At 41.8% G+C, this 22,641-nt stretch overlaps 2 protein-coding genes across 7 annotated transcripts in view; one reads left to right on the top strand and one right to left on the bottom strand.

Annotated features, from left to right (window-relative positions):
* The window catches only part of NMNAT1 (nicotinamide nucleotide adenylyltransferase 1), a 29,436-nt gene extending 17,905 nt beyond the window's left edge, over window positions 1-11,531 (bottom strand). Inside the window, exons 1-3 of one of the 5 annotated variants that reach the window (XM_041771218.1) lie at window positions 10,839-11,531; window positions 9,768-9,891; window positions 3,005-3,256 (exon numbers count right to left, since the gene is read on the bottom strand). The gene's annotated coding sequence lies outside the window, so the exon portion shown is untranslated. The other 4 variants (XM_041771214.1, XM_041771217.1, XM_041771216.1 and 1 more) reach the window with 4 other exon arrangements.
* LZIC (leucine zipper and CTNNBIP1 domain containing) lies at window positions 10,871-22,106 on the top strand. 2 transcript variants are annotated; one of them, XM_041771219.1, is made up of 7 exons: window positions 10,871-11,008; window positions 12,515-12,623; window positions 13,616-13,751; window positions 15,564-15,662; window positions 17,878-17,973; window positions 18,148-18,229; window positions 19,404-22,106. In XM_041771219.1, exons 1-7 carry the CDS (start codon window positions 10,954-10,956, stop codon window positions 19,460-19,462), a joined length of 636 nt encoding a protein of 211 aa, XP_041627153.1. In that variant the 5' UTR covers window positions 10,871-10,953; the 3' UTR covers window positions 19,463-22,106. The 2 variants fall into 2 exon arrangements, with proteins under 2 accessions (XP_041627153.1, XP_041627154.1); XM_041771220.1 differs by lacking the exon at window positions 10,871-11,008 and adding an exon at window positions 11,651-11,705.
* The last annotated feature ends 535 nt before the right edge of the window (window positions 22,107-22,641 follow it).

Genomic DNA, 22,641 nt, shown 5'->3' with positions numbered 1-22,641 from the left:
AGCAGGCTCCATGCAGGGAGACTGATGTGGGACTTGATCCTAGGTCTCCAGGATCATGCCCTGGGCTAAAGGCAGGCACCAAACCTCTGAGCCACCAAGGCATCCCTGGTTGTTCTAAAATTTGAGTATGAAACTAAACTAAGTTAAATACAACTACGCTGTGTTGGTATTATAAAATTCTTTAGTTATAAAAAAATACCAGATTCATTTATTCATTTAATGATTACTGGACAGAATACTGTATTGAAAACCAGGGACAATTTGAAATGCATAAAGTGACAGAGAAGTGTTGGACTCTAAAATGTGAAGTTTTAGGAATATCTTAATTAAATAATCTACATTTTGATTACATTTTCTATGTGTGTACTTCTAAGAGTAATGCCTGATTTAAATAAAAACTATGTCCAAGATTTTTTTTTTAAGGATTTATTTTAGAGAGAGAGTGTGTACACATGCACGCAGGGGTGGAGGTGGAAGGGTAGAGTGAGAGGGAGAGAAGCAGACACACCAATGAGTGTGGACCCCCACAAGGCTCTATCTCAGGACCCTGAGAAAATGATCTGAGCTGAAATCAAGAATCGGACACTTAGGGATCCCTGGGTGGCGCAGCGGTTTGGCGCCTGCCTTTGGCCCAGGGCGCGATCCTGGATATTCGGGATCAAATCCCACGTCGGGCTCCCAGTGCATGGAGCCTGCTTCTCCCTCTGCCTGTGTCTCTGCCTCTCTGTCTCTCTGTCTCTCTCTCTGTGTGATGACTATCATAAATAAATAAAAATTAAAAAAAAAAAAAAGATTTAAAAAAAAAAAAAAAGAATCGGACACTTAACCAACTGAGCCACTCAGGCACCCCTAAATTTTTTTTAAGGTTTTATTTTTTTTAAGTAATCTCTACACCCAACATGGGGCTCGAACACACAACCACAAGATCAAGAGTCACATGTTCACCAACTGAGCCAGCCAGGTGCCTCTAAATTTTTTTAATGAAAAAATAGCCATTGAGGGGCACCTGGTTGGCTCAGTTACACGTCTGACTCTTGATCTCAGCTCAGGTCTTGATTTCAAGGTTGTGAGTTCAAGCCGTGCACTGGGTTCAGTACTGGGCTCCACACTGGGTATGGAGCCTACTTAAAAAAAAATAATAAAAAGGTACTGAATGCCTCAGGCACTGTTCTAGAATCTCCTGCGGAATCCCAGTTGAACAAGAAGCAACATATGTGATGGTAGAAAGTACCAGCTTTGGAAACAGAGGAAGGCCAGTTGAAACATTCACTCCACAACAACAAGAGTTACCTAATTTCTCTGAGCTTCCTGATCCTCATTTATAAAAGGGAAATAAAAGGTTGCCCGCTGGGTGCTCAGTTGGTCAAGCATCCAACTCTTGGTTTCGGCTCAGGTCATGATCTCAGGGGTCGTGGGACTGAGCCCTCTTAGCAGGGAGTTTGCTTGGGATTCTCTCTTGCTCTTCCTCTGTCCCTCCCCTTCTACATATGCATGCATACGCTCTCTCTCTAAAATAAATAAATCTTAAAAATATAAAATATAAAGTGGAGAGAAAAATACCTGTTCAGTTTTGCTAAAGTTCAAATGAGACAATGAAATCATGAAAAAAGCAATCAGAGTTCTCATCATTCAATGCCAATAATGAGAACACAACCCCATGTCAAAGGAAAAACCTTAGCCTGGCTAGGTTTTGAGCATGTGTTCCACAGGAGTGAGGCAAGGGAACATCCCCTATCGAGGTTTGCATTCAAGAATTTCTTTCTGAGATAATTACATCCAGTAAATGGATGCTGTTCTGCTGTCTTTCTAGGTTTTACTGTGCTGCTTACGCAGATGGAACCAGTCCCGCAGGCACTAAAGAGGATATTTGCTGTATTTGGTGTGGGATCCTTTGGTGAAGGAGTCTGTACCATGGTGTTAACAGTTTTGGCAACTGACTGTGTGTGTTGTTAAATAATGAAATTTCTCAACGGCTCATCTTACTCTGAAACTGTGTCTATATATAATACATCATCAATCTTCAATATTTATTTTCTTCTCACACTAAAAATAGAGATATGTAGAGACAAAATTCCTTTTTTTTTTTTTATAAATTTTTATTTATTTATGATAGTCACACAGAGAGAGAGAGAGAGAGAGAGAGAGAGAGAGAGGCAGAGACACAGGCAGAGGGAGAAGCAGGCTCCATGCACCGGGAGCCCAACATGGGATTCGATCCCGGGTCTCCAGGATTGCGCCCTGGGCCAAAGGCAGGCGCCAAACCGCTGCGCCACCCAGGGATCCTTTTTTTTTTTTTTAATAAATTTTTATTTATTTATGATAGTCACACAGAAAGAGAAAGAGAGAGAGAGAGAGAGAGGCAGAGACACAGGCAGAGGGAGAAGCAGGCTCCATGCACCGGGAGCCCGACGCAAAATTCCTAATTAGACAAACGTCACAGTTAAAATATTTCACCAGAGGAAGTTTAAAAATTCCATGAGAAATTTTTCTTTTTGTGGGGTGAATTCCACTTTACTAGACTTTTAAAAAAAAAGTAAGCTATCAATCAACAGTGGAAGTGCTGGATTGCATTTGGTGCAGTAAGCCTTCCATGTCTTGCTAAGCTGGTGCCATTGTTTAAATTCTTTTGGCGGGCAGCCGGGGTGGCTCAGCAGTTTAGTGCCGCCTTCAGCCCAGGGCATGATCCTGGAGACCCAGGATCAAGTCTCACGTCAGGCTCCCTGCATGGAGCCTGCTTCTCCCTCTGCCTGTCTCTGCCTCTCTCTGTCTCTCATGAATAAATAAATAAAATCTTTAAAAAAATAAATAAATCCTTTTGGCAAAAATATTATAAATATAGGTTCCAATTAAAAGACAAGTATTCCTCACAGTGCTTTTTTCCTCCCAAATATAGGAAAAAACAACCCCTGAACTTTACTACTTGTCTGTGCTGCTGTCGGTGAGCAGCTTGGTTTCTACAGGTAAGTACAACTTCCCAAATAATCCATCCTTGTCAAAAGCTTACCAGTCCTTCTGGGAAGTAACTGCTCAACTAGGGTTGTCACGTTGCAAAGAGAAGCCCTGGTTCCTCTCAAAGCAGGAGCTCCAAGAAGTGAGACACCTGAGTGGCTCAGCAGTTAAGCATCCGCCTTCAGCTCAGGTCATGATCCCAGGGTCCTGGGATCGAGTCCCATATCAGGCTCTCCGCAGGAGCCTGGTTCTCTCCCTCTGCCTGTATCTCTGCCTCTCTCTGTGTCTCTCATGAATAAGTAAAATCCTTAAAAAAAAAAAAAAAAAAAAGAGCTCTAAGAAACAAAGGCACATAAAAAAAGACAAAATACAGAGGGTTAGAACGGGAAATAAAAAGCCATCCTTTTCACGTGATCTCCAATCCATTTCATTAGATCTCATTCTTCATCCTGCAGTGCTTTTCTCAGGCCTGGGGCTGATCTGGCTGGGCAGTGTGGCCTGTGCACAACCTGACACTAAACCAATGGTCTGACACTGGCAGGTGAGCCCTCCGGTCTCCTGCCTCACACAGATGTCTTCAGCAGGTTAGCCTGTCCCGGCAGCTCTGCCACCTGACTGCTGTCAGCAAGTAAGAGATCATCTCTTACCCTGCTACTCCTGAGTGAAATGGTCAGCTGACATCAGAGCTACAATTACAAGAAGCACATCAAAACCAGTCATCTGAAAGAAAGTTGTCTTTTAAGTATCAATTAGTACTGACAATGCGTAAAACGGAACAGTTCAATCCAAACACCAGACTGACATCATAACCAAATTCACCCCAAATAAAGATATTCTATTAAATACTTTGAAGATCATGACGCTTTCTGAATGTTTTTTGTTTTATGAAAGTATTATTATCAGGTGGGTGGCTGCTATAGAAATAAGCATTGAAAAGGAAGAAGGGAAATATAAATCTTAGTAATGAACAAAGGTTTAGGTTTAGTTTCAAAAGAATACAGTGATTCAGATGGTGTATCTGAACAATTTATTGTTCTTTAAAAATATAGTGGGAAATTTTAGAGTAAAAATAACCACAATCTCTGCCATATGGGTGACAACAATCTTCTGCATCATGACGTCAAGGCTCTCTAGAGAAAATAACCAACTGACCCACGTTACGTTCATTTTCTTGCTTTTTCTGTGTGTATTCACAGATTCTGAATCATTATAAGTAGGACCCATTTAATAATAGATGTTCTCAATGTTTTTAAGAAGTGGAGACAACCATGTTTTTTGAGAAAAAGAACTATCTATTGGCAGGAGGATCAAATTCAATACAAACATCTCCCAACACATCTATGACAAGTGGGAAAGACTGTTCTCCACCTGCCTTTTTTTTTTTTTTTTAAGGTTTTATTTATTTACTCATGAGAGACACAGAGAGAAAGAAAGGCAGAGACACAGGCAGAGAGAGAAGCAGGCTCCATACAGGGAGCCCGATGTGGGACTCGATCCCAGGACTCCAGGATCATGCCCTGGGCCAGGCGCTAAACCTAAACTGCTGAGCCACCCAGGAGGAAAGGTAGAATTCTAAATAGGGTACTCAGGAAAGGCCTCGACTAGGGACATATGAGCAAAGAATTTAAAAAGAAAAGGGAGTGAGCCATGCCGATTTCTGAAAGAAAAAGGTAACCGTGCAAAAGCCCTCAGGCAGAAGCCATGCTCTAGGAGCAGAAAACCAGAATGGCTGAGTCAGAGTTAACAGGGGAAAAGAGTAGCAGATATAGTCAAAGAGGTGAAAGGAAACCACAGCGGGTTTTTTTTTAATAAAGATTTTTATTTATTTATTCATGAGAGACAGAGAGAGGCAAGAGACACAGGCAGACGGAGGAGAAGCAGGCTCCATGCAAGGAGCCTGACACGGGACTCGATCCCAGAACTCCGGGATCATGTCCTGAACCAAAGGCAGATGCTCAACCACTGAGCCACTCAGGCGTCCCCACTGTGGGTTTTGAGCAAAAGAGTGACATGATCTAACATACTTTTAAAGGATCTTTTTGGTTGTTGAAGTTGAGAACAGAATGTAGAGAGAAATAAAGGTGGAACCAAGGAGACCTGACAGGAAGCTACTCCAGTTAGGCAGGTGAGAGTTGATGCTGACTCCGACCAGGGTGTCAGCAGCAGAAGTGGTGACAAGACACTAGAACCTCAAAATATTATAAACATAGAGCCAATGTGATTGATGATGAATGGAATGTGGGCTGTGAGACAAAGAGGAGTCAAGGATGACTCCAAAAACGTCTGGCCTAAGCAACTGAAAGAAGAGAATCACCTTTAATTGAGAACAGAAAGATGGGACACCTTGGTGGCTCAGCAGTTTAGAGCCTGCCTTCAGCCCACGGTGTGATCCCAGAGTTCCAGGATTGAGTCCCACATTGGGCTCCCTGCATGAGAGCCTGTGTCTGTGTCTCTGCCCCCCTTTCTCTGTCATGAATAAATAAATAAAATCTTAAAAAAAAAAAAAAAAAAGGGAGAGAGAGAACAGAAAGATGGCCAGGGAGCAGGTTTAGGAGAGAAGATCGGTAGTTCAGTTTATACAGAAGTTACATTTGGGATGCCTATTAGATATTAAGTAGGCAAATGGAGAACAGTGTCAAGTTCAGGGAAGAAATATAGACTAGAGAGATTTGGGGTCATCCATATATAAATGGTATTTAAAGTCGAGACTGAATAACATTACCAAGATAGTGAGTGAAGACAGAATGGACCACAAGTATGGGAATCACCTGGGAGCTGGTTAGAAATGCAGAATCACAGGCCCTACCTGAGGCCTGCTGAATCAAAATGTGTCTTAACAAGATCCCCAGGTGACCTGTATGATTTTTGAAAGTTTACAAAGCACTGCTTTGGAGCACTCCATTGGTTCAGATGAGAGACCATAAGAGGTAATAACAGGAGGGATGATGTCAAATGTTCTCAAGTGGATCAGTTTTCTCCTAATGGAGGAGAAAAGCAAATGCAGGGGAAAGATCTCTGACTCAAGTGACTGGGCAGATGGCGTGCCACCAGTCAACAAAGAATATTAGGGGGAGTGTAGCGGGAAGGCACACAGATGCTACAGTTTTATAGGTACTGAATTGGAGGCACACACCAGACATCCAAGTAGAGATCTCACAGGCAGGCAGATGTAGAGACTAGAACCCAGAGATATTAAACACTATATTCCATAAGATATGATTAATAGAAGGTTGTTTACTAAATTATTTTTTGAAGAATTAGAATATTAGTAAGTTGAAGAAGTCACAGAAGCTTCAAGAAAGTAAATAATTGATAGAGGAAAGTCCTTAAGAAGACAAGAGAAAGGATCTTAGGTATAAAGTAAGAAGATAGCTTAAAAATAATGGGAAACGGGGTAGTAGAATATGCAATTCTTGATCTCAAGGTCATGAAATCAAGCCCACACTAGGTGTAGAGCTTACTTAAAAACAAAACAAAACAAAACAAAAAAACAGGGGCACCTGAGTGGCTCAGTGGTTGAGCATCTGCCTTTGGCTCAGGTTATGACCCTGGGGTCCTAGAATGGAGTCCCCACAAGGAGCCTGCTTCTCCCTCTGCCTATGTCTCTGCCTCTCTGTGTCTCTCATGAATAGATAAATAAAACCTTTAAAAAAAACAAAACAAAACAGAGGAACATTAAAAATAATAATGGGAAGAGACGAAAATATCTATCTATACAAAGAATTACATGGTTTGGCTTTATACATAATAGCCAAAAACTAGAAACAAGTCAAATGTTAATCAACAGATGAATGAATAAATGAATGAATGAATAAGCAAAGTTGGTATAGCCATATAACAGAACACTACGAGGCAATAAAAAAGGAACTACTGGGGATTCCTGGGTGGCTCAGTGGTTTAGGGCCGCCTTCAGCCCGGGGTGTGATCCTGGAGTCCCAGGATCGAGTCCCACATCGGGCTCCCTGCACAGAGCCTGCTTCTCCCTCTGCCTATGTCTCTGCCTCTCTCTCTCTCTGTGTCTCTCATGAATAAATAAATAAAATCTTAAAAAAAAAAAATAAGGAACTACTAATACACACAACATGGATGAATCTCATTATTTTGAATGAAAAGAGCCAGATAAAAAAAGGCACACATTGTATGATTCAAGCTATACGAAATTCTCGAATAGATTATTTAATTTATAATGATAGAAGGTAGATCAGTGGTTGCCTGGGGTTGGGAAATTGACAGAAGAGGAGCAGAAAGCTGTAGGGTTCTTGCTTATGGTATCCTCATTTTATCTTGTGTGTCCCTCACTAAATGGCAATACTTCCACTCTTTCTCTTTGGATGGACCTGTTCCTTATAAATATATATCCAATTATGCTCATTTAACTAAAGTGATAATGACTAACATTCACTTTCTTCCTGTGTGCTCAGCAATAGGTTAAGCACTCATGTAATCCTTACAACACTCCAATGAAGTAGGTACTACTAGTATCTCCTTTTTTTAAGTTTATTTATTTTTAAATAATCTCTAGGGCAGCGCTGGTGGCTCAGCGGTTTAGCGCCTGCCTTCCACCCAGGGTGTGATCCTGGAGACCCAGGAGCAGCATGGAACCTGCTCCTCCCTCTGCCTGTGTCTCTGCCTCTCTCTCTCTCTCTGTGTCTATCATGAATAAATAAATAAATAAAATATTTAAAAATAAAATAAAATAAATAATCTCTATACACAACATGGGGCTCAAACTCACAACCCTAAGATCAAGAGTTGCATGTCTTCCTCAATGAGCCAGACAGGTGCTCCTACCATCCTTTTTAAACAAACATGAGAAAACAAAAGCTAAAAGAGGCTGCTTAACTTGCTCAAGATCTCACAGTTTGTGTAACAACCTTCACTCTAAAAATTCATGCTTTGGGATCCCTGGGTGGCGCAGCGGTTTGGCGCCTGCCTTTGGCCCAGGGCGCGATCCTGGAGACCCGGAATCGAATCCCACGTCGGGCTCCCGGTGCATGGAGCCTGCTTCTCCCTCTGCCTGTGTCTCTGCCTCTCTCTCTCTCTCTCTCTATCATAAATAAATAAAAATTTAAAAAAAAACAAACTACCTTTAAAAAAAAAATTAAAATAAAAATTCATGCTTTAACCATGACATAAGACTTACAATGGTACAAACTATCTACTGGTAGACATTTGAAAGAGATCCACATGTTCGGAGAGCCTTTGGCTCCTGTACTTCTTTTTTTTTTTTTTAAGATTTTATTTACTTACTTGAGAGAAAGCAGGAGCACAAGAGTGAGAGGAGTAGAGGAGGATAGAGAGAAGCAGACTCTCCGCTGAGCAGGGAGCCTAATGCAGGGCTCAATCCCAGGAACTTGGGTTTGAAAAGCAGATGCTTAACAGACTGAGCCACTCAAGAGCCCCTTTCTTTTTTTCTTTCTTTTTTTTTGGATTTATTTTATTTACTTATTTCAGAGACAGAGAAGGCAGAAGGGAGGGAGGGAGAGTGCACATGCATGTGTGGGTTGGGGCAGAGGAAGAGGATCTCGAGCTGATTCCAAGTTAAGTGTGCAGCCCAACACAGGGTCCATCTCACGACCCTGAGATCATGACCTGAGCCGAGATCATGACCTGAGCCGAAATCAAGAGTCGAAATCAAGAGTCGGCCTCTCAACTGACTGAGCCACCTCCGTGCCTCAGGCTAATGTCCTTCCAGTTAACCACTCAAGCTTTATCTGTCCTAGCATTTTCCCTACCTAGTTGGAGCAACTTTCACTCTCTGGGCTCCCATCCCAAGCCCAAGTTAAAATGTCCTAAACTCCAGGGCGCCTGGGTGGTTCAGTTGGTTAAGTGTCCAACTCTTGGTTTCAGCTCAGGTTGTGATCTCAGAGTCATGGGATTGAGCCCCATAGACTCCACGCTTGGCATGCAGTCTGCTTGAATTTCTCTCTCCCTCTCCCTCTGCCCCTCCTGCTCATGTTCTCTCTCTCCAATAAATAAATCTTTTTTTTTTTAAGACTGTATTTATTTATTCATGAGAGACACAGAGAGAGACAGAGAGAAGCAGAGACACAGGCCGAGGGAGAAGCAGGGTCCACGCAGGGAGCCCGATGTGGGACTCAATCCTAGGACCCCAGGATCACGCCCTGGGCTGAAGGCAAGCGCTAAACCGCTGAGCCACCCAGGGATCCAATAAATAAATCTTAAAAAAAAAAAAAAAAAAAAGAGTGTTAAATGTCCCAAACTGCTCCAGTATTTCTGGTTTCCCAGTTATGATTCCCACCCAGCTCTGAAGTTATTTCCCCCAATGCTCTCTCTCCAGTGACTACCTATATAACATGTTATTCCTCTTTTTCCAGTGTCTTCTCTTCCCTCCTCACCCTCCTCCAAAGCCTAGATTCTGTTTTTGTTTGAGAACCAGAACCCAAACCAATTTCTCTTACTTACACACTGGGATACTTTTTCATTATCCTTGAACTCTAGACAAGAATCCAGGGAACACCCTAAGCAGAGAAGTGCCGAATCAGACTAAGTCACCAAGAAAGAAGAGCAGGCAAACAGAATGTCTGGGTCAGCACAGCTCTGATGATCGCACACAAATGCCTGAAGAGAACACATATTGTCATAACCAAAATTAGGGGAAGTACACAATGAGAAAACGTTTGTTTAGCAAGTTCTTCAAATGCTAAAGCAAAGAAGCATATTTTTTTTCGGTGTGCTTTGCTTTGGCACTGACCCTGTCTGTCCCTGAGAGATCTGCGTTACTGAAAGCCTGGATGTGTCCACACATATTTACCGTTATCAAAAACGAGACCTGATGACAGTAGCACAGCACTTACTTTCACAAAGGAAATTCTGTGGACCTGAAGTGTTGTGCAAGGTGGGTCACTGGAACCATTCCCACCACAGCAAAGGCTTCTCGGAGCTGGGCCAGAACCAGGGTCTCACAGCAGAACTCTAACTCTGAAAAACAACACAGGGGGGTGCCTGAATGGGTTGGTGGGTGAAGCCTCTGCCTTTGGCTGAGGTCATGATCCCCAAGTCCCAGGATCGAGCTCCACATGGGGTTCCATGCTCAGTATGGAGTCTGCTTTGTTCTCTTCCTCTGCCCGTCCCCCAGCCTGTGCTAACGAATAATAATAATAATAATAATAATAATAATAATAATAATAATTTAAAAATCTTTAAAAAAAATAGAGAAAAATAAGAAACCCAAGGATCAGAACTGGGGAAGTAATTCATTGTGGTCGACTTCCCTGGGAACTTTAGTTGGAAGAAAGGCTGGAGGAGTCGGGGGCTGAAAGAGAACGAGCCCAACTAGCCAGCCCCACGACGTCTGGGGACCTGGGACTCGGGGGACCTCGGACTCTGGGACCTCGGACTCCGGGAACTTCGACCTCGGGGAACTTCGACCTCGGGGACCTGGGACTCGGGGGGCCGCGGGCGAGGGGAGCGTTTCCGCCCAGTTTCCCGGTAACTTTCCAAGCTGCCCAACGGCCGGCGGTGCCCTCAGGGGCGTGAGCGCCAAACCCCGTCTCTACGGATTTGCAAAGACGGATTTCCGAGGAAAGAGGAGGGAAAGAGAAGTCCTCCGGGACGGAACACTTCCTCCTCCGTCCCCGCCCACCTCCGCCACGCTCAAGGAGCCTCTGGAAAGGGATCTTTCTCCATTTTCCAGGGTGAGTCACCTGTTCGAAAGAGAAACTACCGAAGACGTGGGCTCCCCAGAAGGATGGAAAGACTGGAGGCGCGGGACTCCTTGTCCTAACCTGACTACGACCTTGCCTCGAGGACCGCTATTTCTGCCCCTCAAAGACGCCACCATCTCGGAGTCCCCCGATTGCGAGGAAGGGACCTGCGCCGACTCCCCAGAGCCAAGTCTCTCAGGGGCTCGGCCCGCAGGGGCTTACCACGTCCTGGGGCCCACCCGCCCGAATCCTCCGGGAGAGACGCCGCGCAGCACGGACGCCAGACTGAGCAACACCCGTGGCCGCACCCTCATTGGCTCCCGGAGGCCGGAAGTGCATGCGTCCGCCGGAAGTGTTCCTACTGCGAGCGTCCGCCAGGCCCGGACCCTCAGGTAGGCGGGGCCCCTGCCTCCGAAGTCCCGGCACCGGGCCTTAGCCCGGGTGGGGCGGGGACCCCGAGAGCCCCGGAGGTTGTCCGGGTTCTGGTCCCGCAGGTCCGGAGGAGTTTCGGGGGCGGGGGCTCGTGGCGACCTCTGGTGGCAGCCGGGGCCTAATCGAGCCCGGCGGCCGCAGCCCCCCAGTGCGGGAGCCCGGAGTTCCCGGGTGGAAACGGGGTCTGGGGGGTTCGGGGCGGTGGCCGGAGCCGCCCCCTCCCTGCAGCGCGCCGGGATGGCTGAGGTCCGTAGCCGCTCGGGTCCAGGCGGGAAAACGTGTGCCCTTCGCCCTGGTCGTGTCGGTGCACTTGGCTTTGCCCTCCAGTCACCTGGGGGTGCAGGGTTATCCTCAGGAACACCCCAGAAAGGCTGCCCAAGGCGCAGTCGCGGGGAAGACGGCTCCCCTCTCTCCTGGCCCGGCTCCCCTCTCCCCCAGAAGAGGAGGGTGTGCTTCCGGGGCGGGGCTGCTCCCGTGGCAGTTACCTGGACCGCTTTAGGCTAGTGCATGCGGAGTAAAGGAAACTACTTGCTGATGGTTTCGGACTCCCCAGCTAGCTCCACCTCCCAGTGGTTTGGACTTTGAGCCTCTAGTAAGTCCTGATGAACGATTTCGCTTTGCTCAAGCTCATGACTCTTGGACCTTCAGCAGCGGGAGGTTTATGCACTTTGGGGCGGGTCGACAGCCTGCAGAGTTCAAAGTACTGAGAGACCAGGTGAGCATGAAGGAGGATCTCCCAGTCCGGGTTCCGGTTTTTGAGGGTCCTTTCGGCAGTTTCTGCCAAAGGTGCACCGCCTTTATTGGATACTAGGTGGTGCCAGCGAGTTAGTCTTTCTGGAATAAATTTCACCTAACAGACAGCACCAAGTCAAGGCTTTCAAAGTGTCCATCAGCCCAGAAATGCATTTAAAATAGTTTAACCGGGATCCCTGGGTGGCGCAGCGGTTTAGCGTCTGCCTCTGACCCAGGGCGTGATCCTGGAGACCCAAGATCGAGTCCCACATCGGGCTCCCTGCAGGGAGCCTGCTTCTCCCTCTGTCTGTGTCTCTGCCTCTCTCTGTATCTCACGAATGAATAAATAAAACCTTTAAAAAAAATGAAAACGAATCTTTTAATGAGTCTTTTTGTAAAGCATTTGATCTGTTTCTGTCTAAAACTGTTTTTTCAACATTCAAATTTGTTTAAAGTAAAATGGACTAATCGTGAAGATTTCTAATTAACTTGTCAAGTCACTTAGGAAGACTGCCAGGCTTTTTGGTGGGATGTTACTAGTATATGAGTTTAAACTTTTTATTTTTATTTTTTTAGTTTAAACTTTTATATATAAAATGAAATTCTCTTTGCACAACCATCTTTCCCACACCTATAGCTCAGAAAGAGTATAGCCCGTTTTAAATCATACTGGTTTGTTGAATCATTTCAGATAACCAAATATATACTGTATGTGGGCTTGTTGTTCTACTTAGAGATCAAAATGGCTTCCAGAGGAAAGACAGAGACAAGCAAATTAAAGCAGAATTTAGAAGAACAATTGGATAGACTAATGCAGCAATTACAAGATCTGGAGGAATGCAGGTAATAGCATAACTGAATGCCTCTCGGCTGTCAAGTGGCTTTTTTCTGTAGCTAGATTACAAGCTGTGGGTGCAAGCCTGTGTGTGATTTTGGTTTCCCCTATAGTGCTTTGTCTGTTGGAGAAATAAACTCAGTGTGAGCTTTGGTAAAGGTAACTAACCCCTTTAGTTTCCATTTCCTTGAGTGCGAAGTAGAAATAGTAACACCTATCTTGTCTTCAGTACATAAAATAGCCCTGCCTGGTATATACTTGAACTTCTAGTGTATTTTCAGCCTTAACTGTTCAAAGGACCAAAACTGCTCATTGCCTTTTTTAACAACTTTGAAAGGTTGTTGTAGGTATTTCAAATGAAGAGGCCAAACAAGGCTTGGCCTAGAGTAGGTGCTCAATAAATGGTAGCTGTCATTATTTGTAAGAAATGTTTAATAAATGGCTTGTTCAGTTAGTGAATAAAAATAGCCTCTTACTCAGATGACAGGTACTACGTTGCTGTTGTATTTCACGGTACACAAAATTTTACCTACTGTTAGTGATGATAAAAGTAACAGCTATTTTGTCAAGTACCTGTTGTTTGTCAAGGACCTTCCAGAGTTCATGTAATGCTCATAGCAACCCTAGGAGGTAGGTACTATCATTATCTGTGGCTTATAGATCAAGAAACTGAGGCTTGGCTGTGTTAGGTATCTTGCCCAAGGTTATGCATTGATTCATAGACTGCTTAAAAGGAAGTTATTATGTGGTTTGTTAAATGTGCCTCATTTTGGTAAAAGAAAAGTGTTTAATTATCAAAGTAACCACATGGCAGGAAAACGCCCATACTACTAACATCTGAACACATCCATTATTAGCATTTTGTTATTTCCTTTCAGCCTTGTTCCCCAAGATACTTTTTGTAAATATATGTATCAAAAGTCTTAGGCTACAAATATTAAGATTGCTTTTTTCACTTGGAACTCTTGTGTTTTTCTATATTATGTTCACTGTACTTCAGAGAGGAACTTGATGCAGATGAATATGAGGAAACCAAAAAGGAAACTCTGGAGCAACTAAGTGAATTTAATGATTCACTGAAGAAAATTATGTCTGGAAACATGACTTTGGTGGATGAGCTAAGTGGAATGCAACTGGTAAGCATAATTCACTTACACTGGTGACACAAGTGGTTTTTCTCTCTTTTTTTTATATTTAAGATAGAAAAGAAACTTTGTTTTTGGGTTTGACTTCTAGATAAGTGTCTACTTATGGATAAAGCAGCATAGGCTTCCAGATCTTCATTTAGTTATGTATTTGGCTCCAGTAACATGCATATAAATAGCAATTGGACACTTTTTTTTTTAATTTAACTATTAGATAGTTAACATACAGTGCAGTATTGGTTTCTGGAATAGAATTCAGTAATTAACACTTACAGACAACACCCAGCGCTCATCATAAGTGCCCTCCTTAATATCCATCACCCAGCTAGCCCGTCCTCCTCCCCCATCAACCCTCAGTTTGTTCTCTATTATTAAGAGTCTTGTTTTGCCTCTCTTGTTTGTTTGCCTCTCTCTTTTTTTTCTTTTCCCCCTTCCCATATGTTCATCTGTTTTCTTTCTTAAATTCTGCATGAGTAAAATCACGTGGTATTTGTCTTTCTCTGACTTATTTCACTTAGCATAATATACTCTAGCTCCATCCACATCATTGCAAATGGCAAGATTTCATTCTTTTTGATAGCTGAGTAAAACTCCAGTGTGTGTGTGTGTGTGTGTGTGTGTGTGTGTGTATTTACACACACATATACATACATAGATACCAAATCCTTTGTTCATTCATCAGTCGGTGGATATTTGGGCTCTCTCCATAGTTTGGCTATTGTTGCTAATGCTGCTCTACATATAGGGTTACGTGTACCCCTGCAAATCTGTATTTTGTGTCCTTTGGGTAAATACCTAGTATTGCAATTGTTAGATCATAGGGTAGTTCTATTTTTAACATTTTGAGGAACTTCCATACTATTCTCCAGAGTGGCTGGACCAGTTTCCATTCCTACCAACAGTGCAGCAGGGTTCCCCTTTCTCCACATCCTTGCCAACATCTATTGTTTCTTGTGTTGTTAATTTTAGCCATTCTGACACGTGTGAGATAGTATCTCATTGTGGTTTTGATTTATATGTCCCTGATATGAGTGATATTAAGCATCTTTTCATGTGTCTGTTAGCTGTCTGGATGTCTTCTTTGGAAAAGTGTCTATTCATGTCCTCAGCCATTTCTTAACTGGGTTACTTGGTTTTGGGTGTTGAGTTTGATAAGTTCTTTGTAGATTTTGGACACTAACCCTAATCATCAGTATGTTGTTTGCAAATATCTCCCGTTCCATAGGCAGCCTTCTAGGTTTTTTTTAGATTTTATTCATTTTTTCATGAGAGACGCAGAGGGAGAAGCAGGCTCCATACAGGAGCCTGATGCAGAACTCGATCCCAGAACTCTGGGATCACATCCCAAGCCAAAGGCAAAAGCTCAACTGCTCGGGCACCCAGGTGTCCCAGCCTTCTAGTTTTGTTGATTCTTTCCTTTTTTTTTTTTTTTTTTAAGATTTTATTTATTCATAAGAAACACAAAGAGAGGCAGACACACAGGCAGAGGGAGAAGCAGGCTCCATGCAGGGAGCCCGACGTGGGACCCGATCCCAGGCCTCCAGGATCACGTCCTGGGTCAAAGCCTGGCGCTAAACCGCTGAGCCACCCAGGGATCCCCTGTTGATTCTTTCCTTTGCTGTGCAGAAGCTTTTTATCTTGATGAAGTCCCAATAGTTCATTTTTGCTTTTGTGGAAACCAAGATTATAATAGTGTTTGATGACCAAGGAAGACCTATTTGTAATTGAAGACCCATCAATCAATTATTGTAATATCTGAATCTTTGGAGTATTTTGCTCAGTTTCTACCTCCTTGTATTCTAGGCTATCCAGGCAGCTATCAGCCAGGCCTTTAAAACTCCAGAGGTCATCAGGTTATTTGCAAAGAAACAACCAGGTCAGCTTCGGACAAGGTTAGCAGAGGTAAAGTTTCTTTAAATTGATTTAATTGCTGTGTGTATTTCTTTTCTCAGCCCCCAAACTTCATTATGTTACTCTGAAGTTTAAAAATTGATCAGTTGAGAATGTACAACACCACTAAGAGTGAACCCTAATGTGTAGACTGTGGAATTGGGGGATTATGATGTATCAGGGTAGGTTCATCTGTTGTAAGAAATGCATTACTGGGGGATGTTTATGATGGGGGGGGATGAAGGATATATGGGAAATCTTTGTACCATTTACACAATTTACTGTGAACCTAAAACTGCTCTGAAAAATAGCCTGTTACCAAAAGGATTGATCAGTTGATTTTTTAAAAATATTTATGTAGGGATCCCTGGGTGGCGCAGCGGTTTGGCGCCTGCCTTTGGCCCAGGGCACGATCCTAGAGACCCGGGATCAAATCCCACGTCGGGCTCCCGGTGCGTGGAGCCTGCTTCTTCCTCTGCCTGTGTCTCTGCCTCTCTCTCTCTCTCTGTGACTATCATAAATAAATAAAAATTTAAAAAATAAATAAATAAATAAAAATAAAAATATTTATGTATTTATTAGAGAGAGAGAAAGAGAGAACGTGTGAGGAGGGGCAGAGGGAGAGGGAGAGAGAAACTTTAGCAGACTCCTCTGAGCTCCAAGCCCAACAGTGCAGGGCTTGATCTCATGACCCTGAGATCATGACTGAAGCCAAAACCAAGTGTTGGACCCTTAATCGTGCAGGCAGGAGCCCCTGATCAGTTCATTTTAGAGCCACAACCCACCATTTTCTGACAAAATTAGTCTTTTGAGCAATTATTATTGTTAATGAATATAGAGGTTTAATAGCATATGACAGTTTAAACTCCTTCTACATGGACCCCACCTTTAAGGTTTACCATATACTTCTGGAGCCCTGAGATGAAATCCCATCTAGAATCCATTCACGGCATTGCTTTCTGCACATGTGACTTTTGTCATCTAAGAATTTCAAACATTTCTATAAACCTGATACTTGAGAAAATCTGTTTATAGACTTGAATATAATTAAGGCATTAATAAGTTATTTGCCACCACTGGTAGTCCAGTGGTATAGTGGTTGAGAGCATGAACTTGGGTCAGACTGGCAGGATTTGTATCCCTGCTCCACTGTGGAGGCCTGTGATCTTGGGGAAGTTATTTTTAATTGTTTTAATACAAAAATCTTTTTAACAAATATTATTATTACTGAAGTTGGATAAGTTATCTTATTCAACTTCTTTGTGTCTCAGTTCCCCATGTGTGAAAAGGTGATATTGATAGTCCCTATTTCTTATGGTTGCTATGAAGAGTAAATGAAGTAATATGTATACAATACATACTATGTGTAATATGTAATATATATCAAGTACGTGGACTAGCACCTAGGCATAGTGCATGCTATAAGTGTTTCTAATGGTAGAGATGAAATTTAGCCAACATTCCTAGAGACCTGATACCAGTTACCTCATTCAAGCCTGTAGACCACACTTGAGTGTAAGGGAATGAATTCTTAGAGGATAGCTTCTCTCTAAAGGAAGCTATTGGCCTCCCATTCCGCAATAGAGTGTATAATCAAAACAGTGGTTATGATTAGCATTAAGCTTTATTAGAACTGAGGGACACCTGGCTAGCTCAGTCAGTGGCACATGCAATTCTTATTTTCAAGGTTGTGAGTTTGAGCCCCACACTGGGTGTAGAGATTACTTAAAAAATAAAATCTTAAAAGAAAACAGATTTATTGGAGCTGTGTAATTGCATTGCTGGCATGTTTGCCTTGAATTGTTTCTATAGTTCTCTATATTAATCAGCTAGAGGAACTTTTTTAAGAAGTAGTAGATCTGGGGGTGCCTGTGTGGTTCAGTCTTTAAGCATCTGTCACTTAGTTTCAGCTCAGGTCAGGATCTCATGGTTCATGAGATCAAGTCTGCTCAGTAGAGAGTCTGCTTGAAGATTCTCTCTCTCTGCACCTCCCCCACCTAGTTGAATAAATCTTTAAAAAGAAAAGAAGTAGTAGATCTGGGGGCATCTGGCTGACTTGGTCAGAAGAGTATGCAACTCTTGATCTTAGAGTTGTGAGTTTGAGCCCCATGTTGGGTGTAGAGATTACTTTTAAAAAAAAGAAGTCGTCGTAGTAGATCTCAAAAGCTGGATTTTACGAGCAGAATGTTAACTTAAGTACCATATCCTTTGCATTCATCCATTTCAGATGGATAGAGATCTCATGGTAGGAAAGCTGGAAAGAGGCCTGTATACTCAGCAGAAAGTGGAGATACTAACAGCTCTCAGGAAACTTGGAGAGAAGGTACCTCTATTTAATTTAATATATTAGAGATAAAGAAAAGGTATAATGAATTTTGTACTGAACTTCTTGATCTGTGATCCAGCTTGTAATCCTGAGACATTCTTAATGGTGTTTCTTAGGACCACTTATGAACATTTAAATTCACTCCCTTGAGCCTTTTTTTGTTTTGTTTAGCTGACTGCAGATGATGAGGCCTTCTTATCAGCAAATGCAGGTGCTATACTCAGTCAATTTGAGAAAGTCTCTACAGACCTTGGTGAGTACCCTTGTATTTCTGAAAGCTGAGCATGCATTGCTCTATCTCACCTATGAGTGAGATAATAGGATGGCCTTTTCTTGAGTTTGGAGGTAAAACCAGAAGTATGTTATTGAGTTTATTTCCTAATACTTTTTGATTAAAAATAATTAAGTTAATATATTACTATATTAATGATAATTAAATTAATATATTATTAAGATATTAACATTTAAAAATATTTGTCAACTAAATATAAATGTATATATAAAAACAAATTACTCTAAAATTTTATATATTCTATTTCACATTTAAAGCTAGAGTAACGGGCAGCCCCGGTGGCTCAGCGGTTTAGCGCCACCTTCAGTCCAGGGCGTGATCCTGGAGACCCGGGATCAAGTCCCACGTCGAGCTCCCTGCATGGAGCCTGCTTCTCCCTCTGCCTGTGTCTCTGCCTCTCTCTCTCTCTCTCTCTCTCCTTGTGTCTCTCATGAATAAATAAATAAAATCTGAAAGAAAGAAAGAAAGAAAGAAAGAAAGAAAGAAAGAAAGAAAGAAAGAAAGAGAAAAAAGAAAAGAAAAAGAAAGCAAGCTAGAGTAAGGATTTGTTTTGTTTTTAATATTTATTTATTTGTTTATTCATGAGAGACACACAGAAAGAGGCAGAGACACAGGCAGAGGGAGAAGCAAGCTCCCCGCAGGAAGCCCAATGCGAGACACAGGGAATCATGCCCTGAGCCCAAGGCAGATGCTCAACCACTGAGCCACCCAGGCGTACCCTAGAGTAAGGATTTATAAGCAATAAATCACCCCATGTATGTGAGATGTTTGGGCTGGGGAAAGGAAATTGGGAATTGGCACTAGGAAGGTTTAGGGGTAATGCTCTGATAATAGAAGCTAATTTTCTTTTCTTTTTAAAGATTTTTATTTATTTATTCATGAGAGACAGAGAGAGAGAGAGAGGCAGAGACATAGGCAGAGGGAGAAACAGGCTCCATGCAGGGAGCCGGACGTGGGACTCCATCCCAAGACTCCAAGATCATGCCCTGGGCTGAAGGCAGGCTCTAAACTGCTGAGCCACCCAGGAGTCCATATTTTCTATTTCAGTACCTATGGGATAGATTTTCCCCTCGTTACCTAGAACTGTAAATGTATTTGAAATAACCTTTTGTTTATTATGTGTCTTTCTCCTTAGGCTCTGGAGACAAAGTTCTTGCATTGGCAAGTTTTGAGGTTGAAAAAACAAAAAAATGACATGGTGTGGAGCTTGGGACATTGATCACATTCTTGCTATAAATGGCATTTGTCTTCTAAGGATTTTGAATCACTGCAAAGAAATTAAAAGAGATTCTTGAAATGCACTGATAACCTAAGAAAAGGTGACAGCAAAACATACTTGTGTCTTCTGGTTATACCCTTCATCATTGTGCTTTGTGTAGGGCTGCCTGCCTGAGTCATCCTAGACTTCCTGGGATGAGGGACCCTTTGGACCCTATTCATTACAGCGGTGTGTTTGAGAGAGAGAACAGTAAACGGTTCCTCTGCCTGTTTTTATTAAGCTTCCTTGTTTTTAAGTGCTGATAGTAAATGAAAAGATGTGAACTAATGATTCTTCTCTGTTGATAATTTGTCCCTACTTATTGGATTGAATAGTGTACCAACATCAATAGACCTCATGAGCGGGCATAGAATTTTAGAGTTCTAAGTGATCTTAGAAATGGTTTTCATTTTATAAACAAGGAAATTGAGGCTCAGAAAGAGCAAGTTGACTTGCTTAAAGTCACATCTAAGACAGAGCTTGTGATAGACCTGGGTGTCCTGACTCTCAGCTTAGGGTCTGTTGAATTTTATTTCTGTATTTTGTGCTGTCTTTAAAAACCAATTAACACATATTTGGGCAAGTCTGTGTTTATGAAAATTCGATGTCCCAACAGAAAGTTGTCACTAAAGGACCATTCCCTAGCCTGTAAGGCCTCGGTATGAATGGGGCCCATTGTATCTCTGAGTTTTGAGCTTGGAACAATGGGAGCCCTGTTGAGAGTCTCCTGGAGTAACATAACTTCCCGCTGTTGTTTCACCAGGAAAGTAATTGAAAGTGGCAGCTAGAGGCCCTCCCTGTGTGTGACCTCTTTGCTGAAACTCAGAGGGTGGGGACTGTAAACTATTATTTACTCTTCAGTTTTTGGAGAAACACAAAATAAGTTATGAGGAAAAGCATACTCTTGAGTGTTTATGTTTCTCTGCATGCTCAAATATATAGATATCCTCATGCATATGTATGTTAGCTTATATTCTAGGCTCTGGCCACTATGGTTTTTCATGTATTTCTCAGTTTTCTTTTTCTTTGCACTTTATACAAATTAAAAACATTTTTAAAGCTTCTTGTATACTGTAAACTCTACTAGGTGCTCTGCTAACTGGACAGATTAGGGACCTCAGCTGCATTAATGCCTTATTTGGAACTTTTAATGGGTAACTTTTTATATATTGGTTTACGATGGTCAAAGACTCATTGAAATTGTAATGAACCAAGAAAAAGCAAATGACCTACAATTCACCTAGGACTTTATGGTCAATCATCATTATTTCTCATTTTTGTTTGTTTGTTTAAGTAATCTCTACACTTAGTATGGAGTTTGAACTCATGATCCCAAGATTAAGAGTTGCATGCTCCTCTGACTAAGCCTGCCAGGCAGGCACCCCTATTCTGTAATTTTTTTTTTTCTGAATCAAGGTGAAACTTACTTAACATCAAATTCACCATTTTAAATACACCATACAATTCAGAAATGTTTAGTACTTTCACAAATGTTGTGCAACCATCACTATCTCATTCCAAAACATTTTTACCACTCCAAAGGGGACCCCATGCCCATTAAGCAGTCACTCCCCATGCCCTTCTCATCCTAGCCCTCCAGCAACCACTAATCTGCTTTCTATCTCTAGATTTACCAATTCTGAATATTTCATCCCAATGGCATCATACAGTATGTGACCTTTTGTGTCTGGCTTCTTTCACTTAGCATCATATTTTCAAGGTTAATCTAAGTTGTAGCACATGCCATTATTCCATTTAATGGATGAAAATATTTCCTTGTATGGATACCACCTTGTGCTTATACACTTACCTCTTGAACATTGTTTTTTCCCACTGTTTTTGTTATTGCAAATAGTACTGCTATGAATATTTGTGTATTTGTTTAAATACCTGTTTTCAGCTCTTTTGGGTAGAAAACCTAGAAATGGTATTGCTGTATATATGTGTGTTTAGGGGGAATTTTTGTTTTGTTTTTAAGCCATAACAAAATTTCCCCTTCCCGTCTAGTAGTAGTATAAAGAAAATTAATATTTGGTAGGATAAAGAAAATTAGGAATATTTGGTATTTGAAAGGAGCCTAAATGAATCTGGAGTCCTTAATTTTGGTTTCCTTTTCTATAAGATTTTCTATAAGACTAACATCAGTGAAATATTTTGTCATTAATCATGTTAGTGTGTTCATTTTGTAAGTAATGATTAGTATCAACTTAAAATTAATCTTCCTTTAAAAGTTGCAAAGTTAAAAAAAAAAAAGTTGCAAAGTTTGCAGTGCCTAGCAAGACCCTGTCATTTATGGCCATCTGACCTTTGGTAGGTTACTTAATGTTTTGAGCCTCATTTTCCTCTTCTGTTCAATGCAGATAAGTGGGTACGACCTACCTACCACATAGGATTTCTGTGGTTTCCCCTCTCACCCTTAATGCAGAAAGAAGTTTTGGAGCTAATCTACCATTTAACAGTGCTTTCAATGGCCATATGATGTATTTTGTTTCACAAATTTGGTATAACTCAAAAATAAATTGAAAAGTGAATAATTTGAAAATTCTGTACATTTACATTTATTAAATGATTTGCAAACTATGTTTCCTGTTCATATTTTACTATATTTAATCTAGTTTTTTACACTTCTTGAGAGGTTTCAGACTGCAATAACTAATGCAAGGCAGCTAACTTTTTGATATCCTTAGGTCAAGCTAATATTTTAATGAGAATTCCTGCATTTTTCAAAGACAGATTGAAGCAGAAGCAAATATATAACTGGGCTGTTTAATGAAAGTTAGTAATTGAATAATAAAACAATTTTTAGGGGCACCTAGCTGGCTCAGTCTTTAGAGTGTGCAACTCTTGATCTCGGGGATGTAAGTTCAAGTCCCACACTACGTATATACATTACTTAAAAATAAAGTCTTTTAAAAAGTAAAACAATTTCTGTGTTTCAGTGCTTTATTTTTTCCTGTGAGTTGGTAAGAGAGGTATGCTGGGTGGGTGGTAGAGGAGGAAACCAAGCTGTGGAATGAGCTGTCCCCAGGAAAGAGTTGGAGTTGAGACAGATAGATCATTAACTTTGATTGTTAGGCCTTTTTTGAAGACAAGTCAGCCAAAGAACGGTCATCTT

Source organism: Vulpes lagopus, chromosome 10 (assembly GCF_018345385.1).
Source record: "Vulpes lagopus strain Blue_001 chromosome 10, ASM1834538v1, whole genome shotgun sequence".
NCBI classification, from domain to species: domain Eukaryota; kingdom Metazoa; phylum Chordata; class Mammalia; order Carnivora; family Canidae; genus Vulpes; species Vulpes lagopus.
This window is presented reverse-complemented; position numbering and strand designations above follow the sequence as displayed.

Coding starts and splice junctions, on each gene's coding strand:
- LZIC (XM_041771219.1), top strand. CDS start 10,954: ATGCGTCCGCCGGAAGTGTTCCTACTGCGAGCGTCCGCCAGGCCCGGA. Junction 13,752..15,563: donor AGCTAAGTGGAATGCAACTG/GTAAGCATAATT, acceptor CTTGTATTCTAG/GCTATCCAGGCAGCTATCAG. Junction 15,663..17,877: donor TTCGGACAAGGTTAGCAGAG/GTAAAGTTTCTT, acceptor CATCCATTTCAG/ATGGATAGAGATCTCATGGT.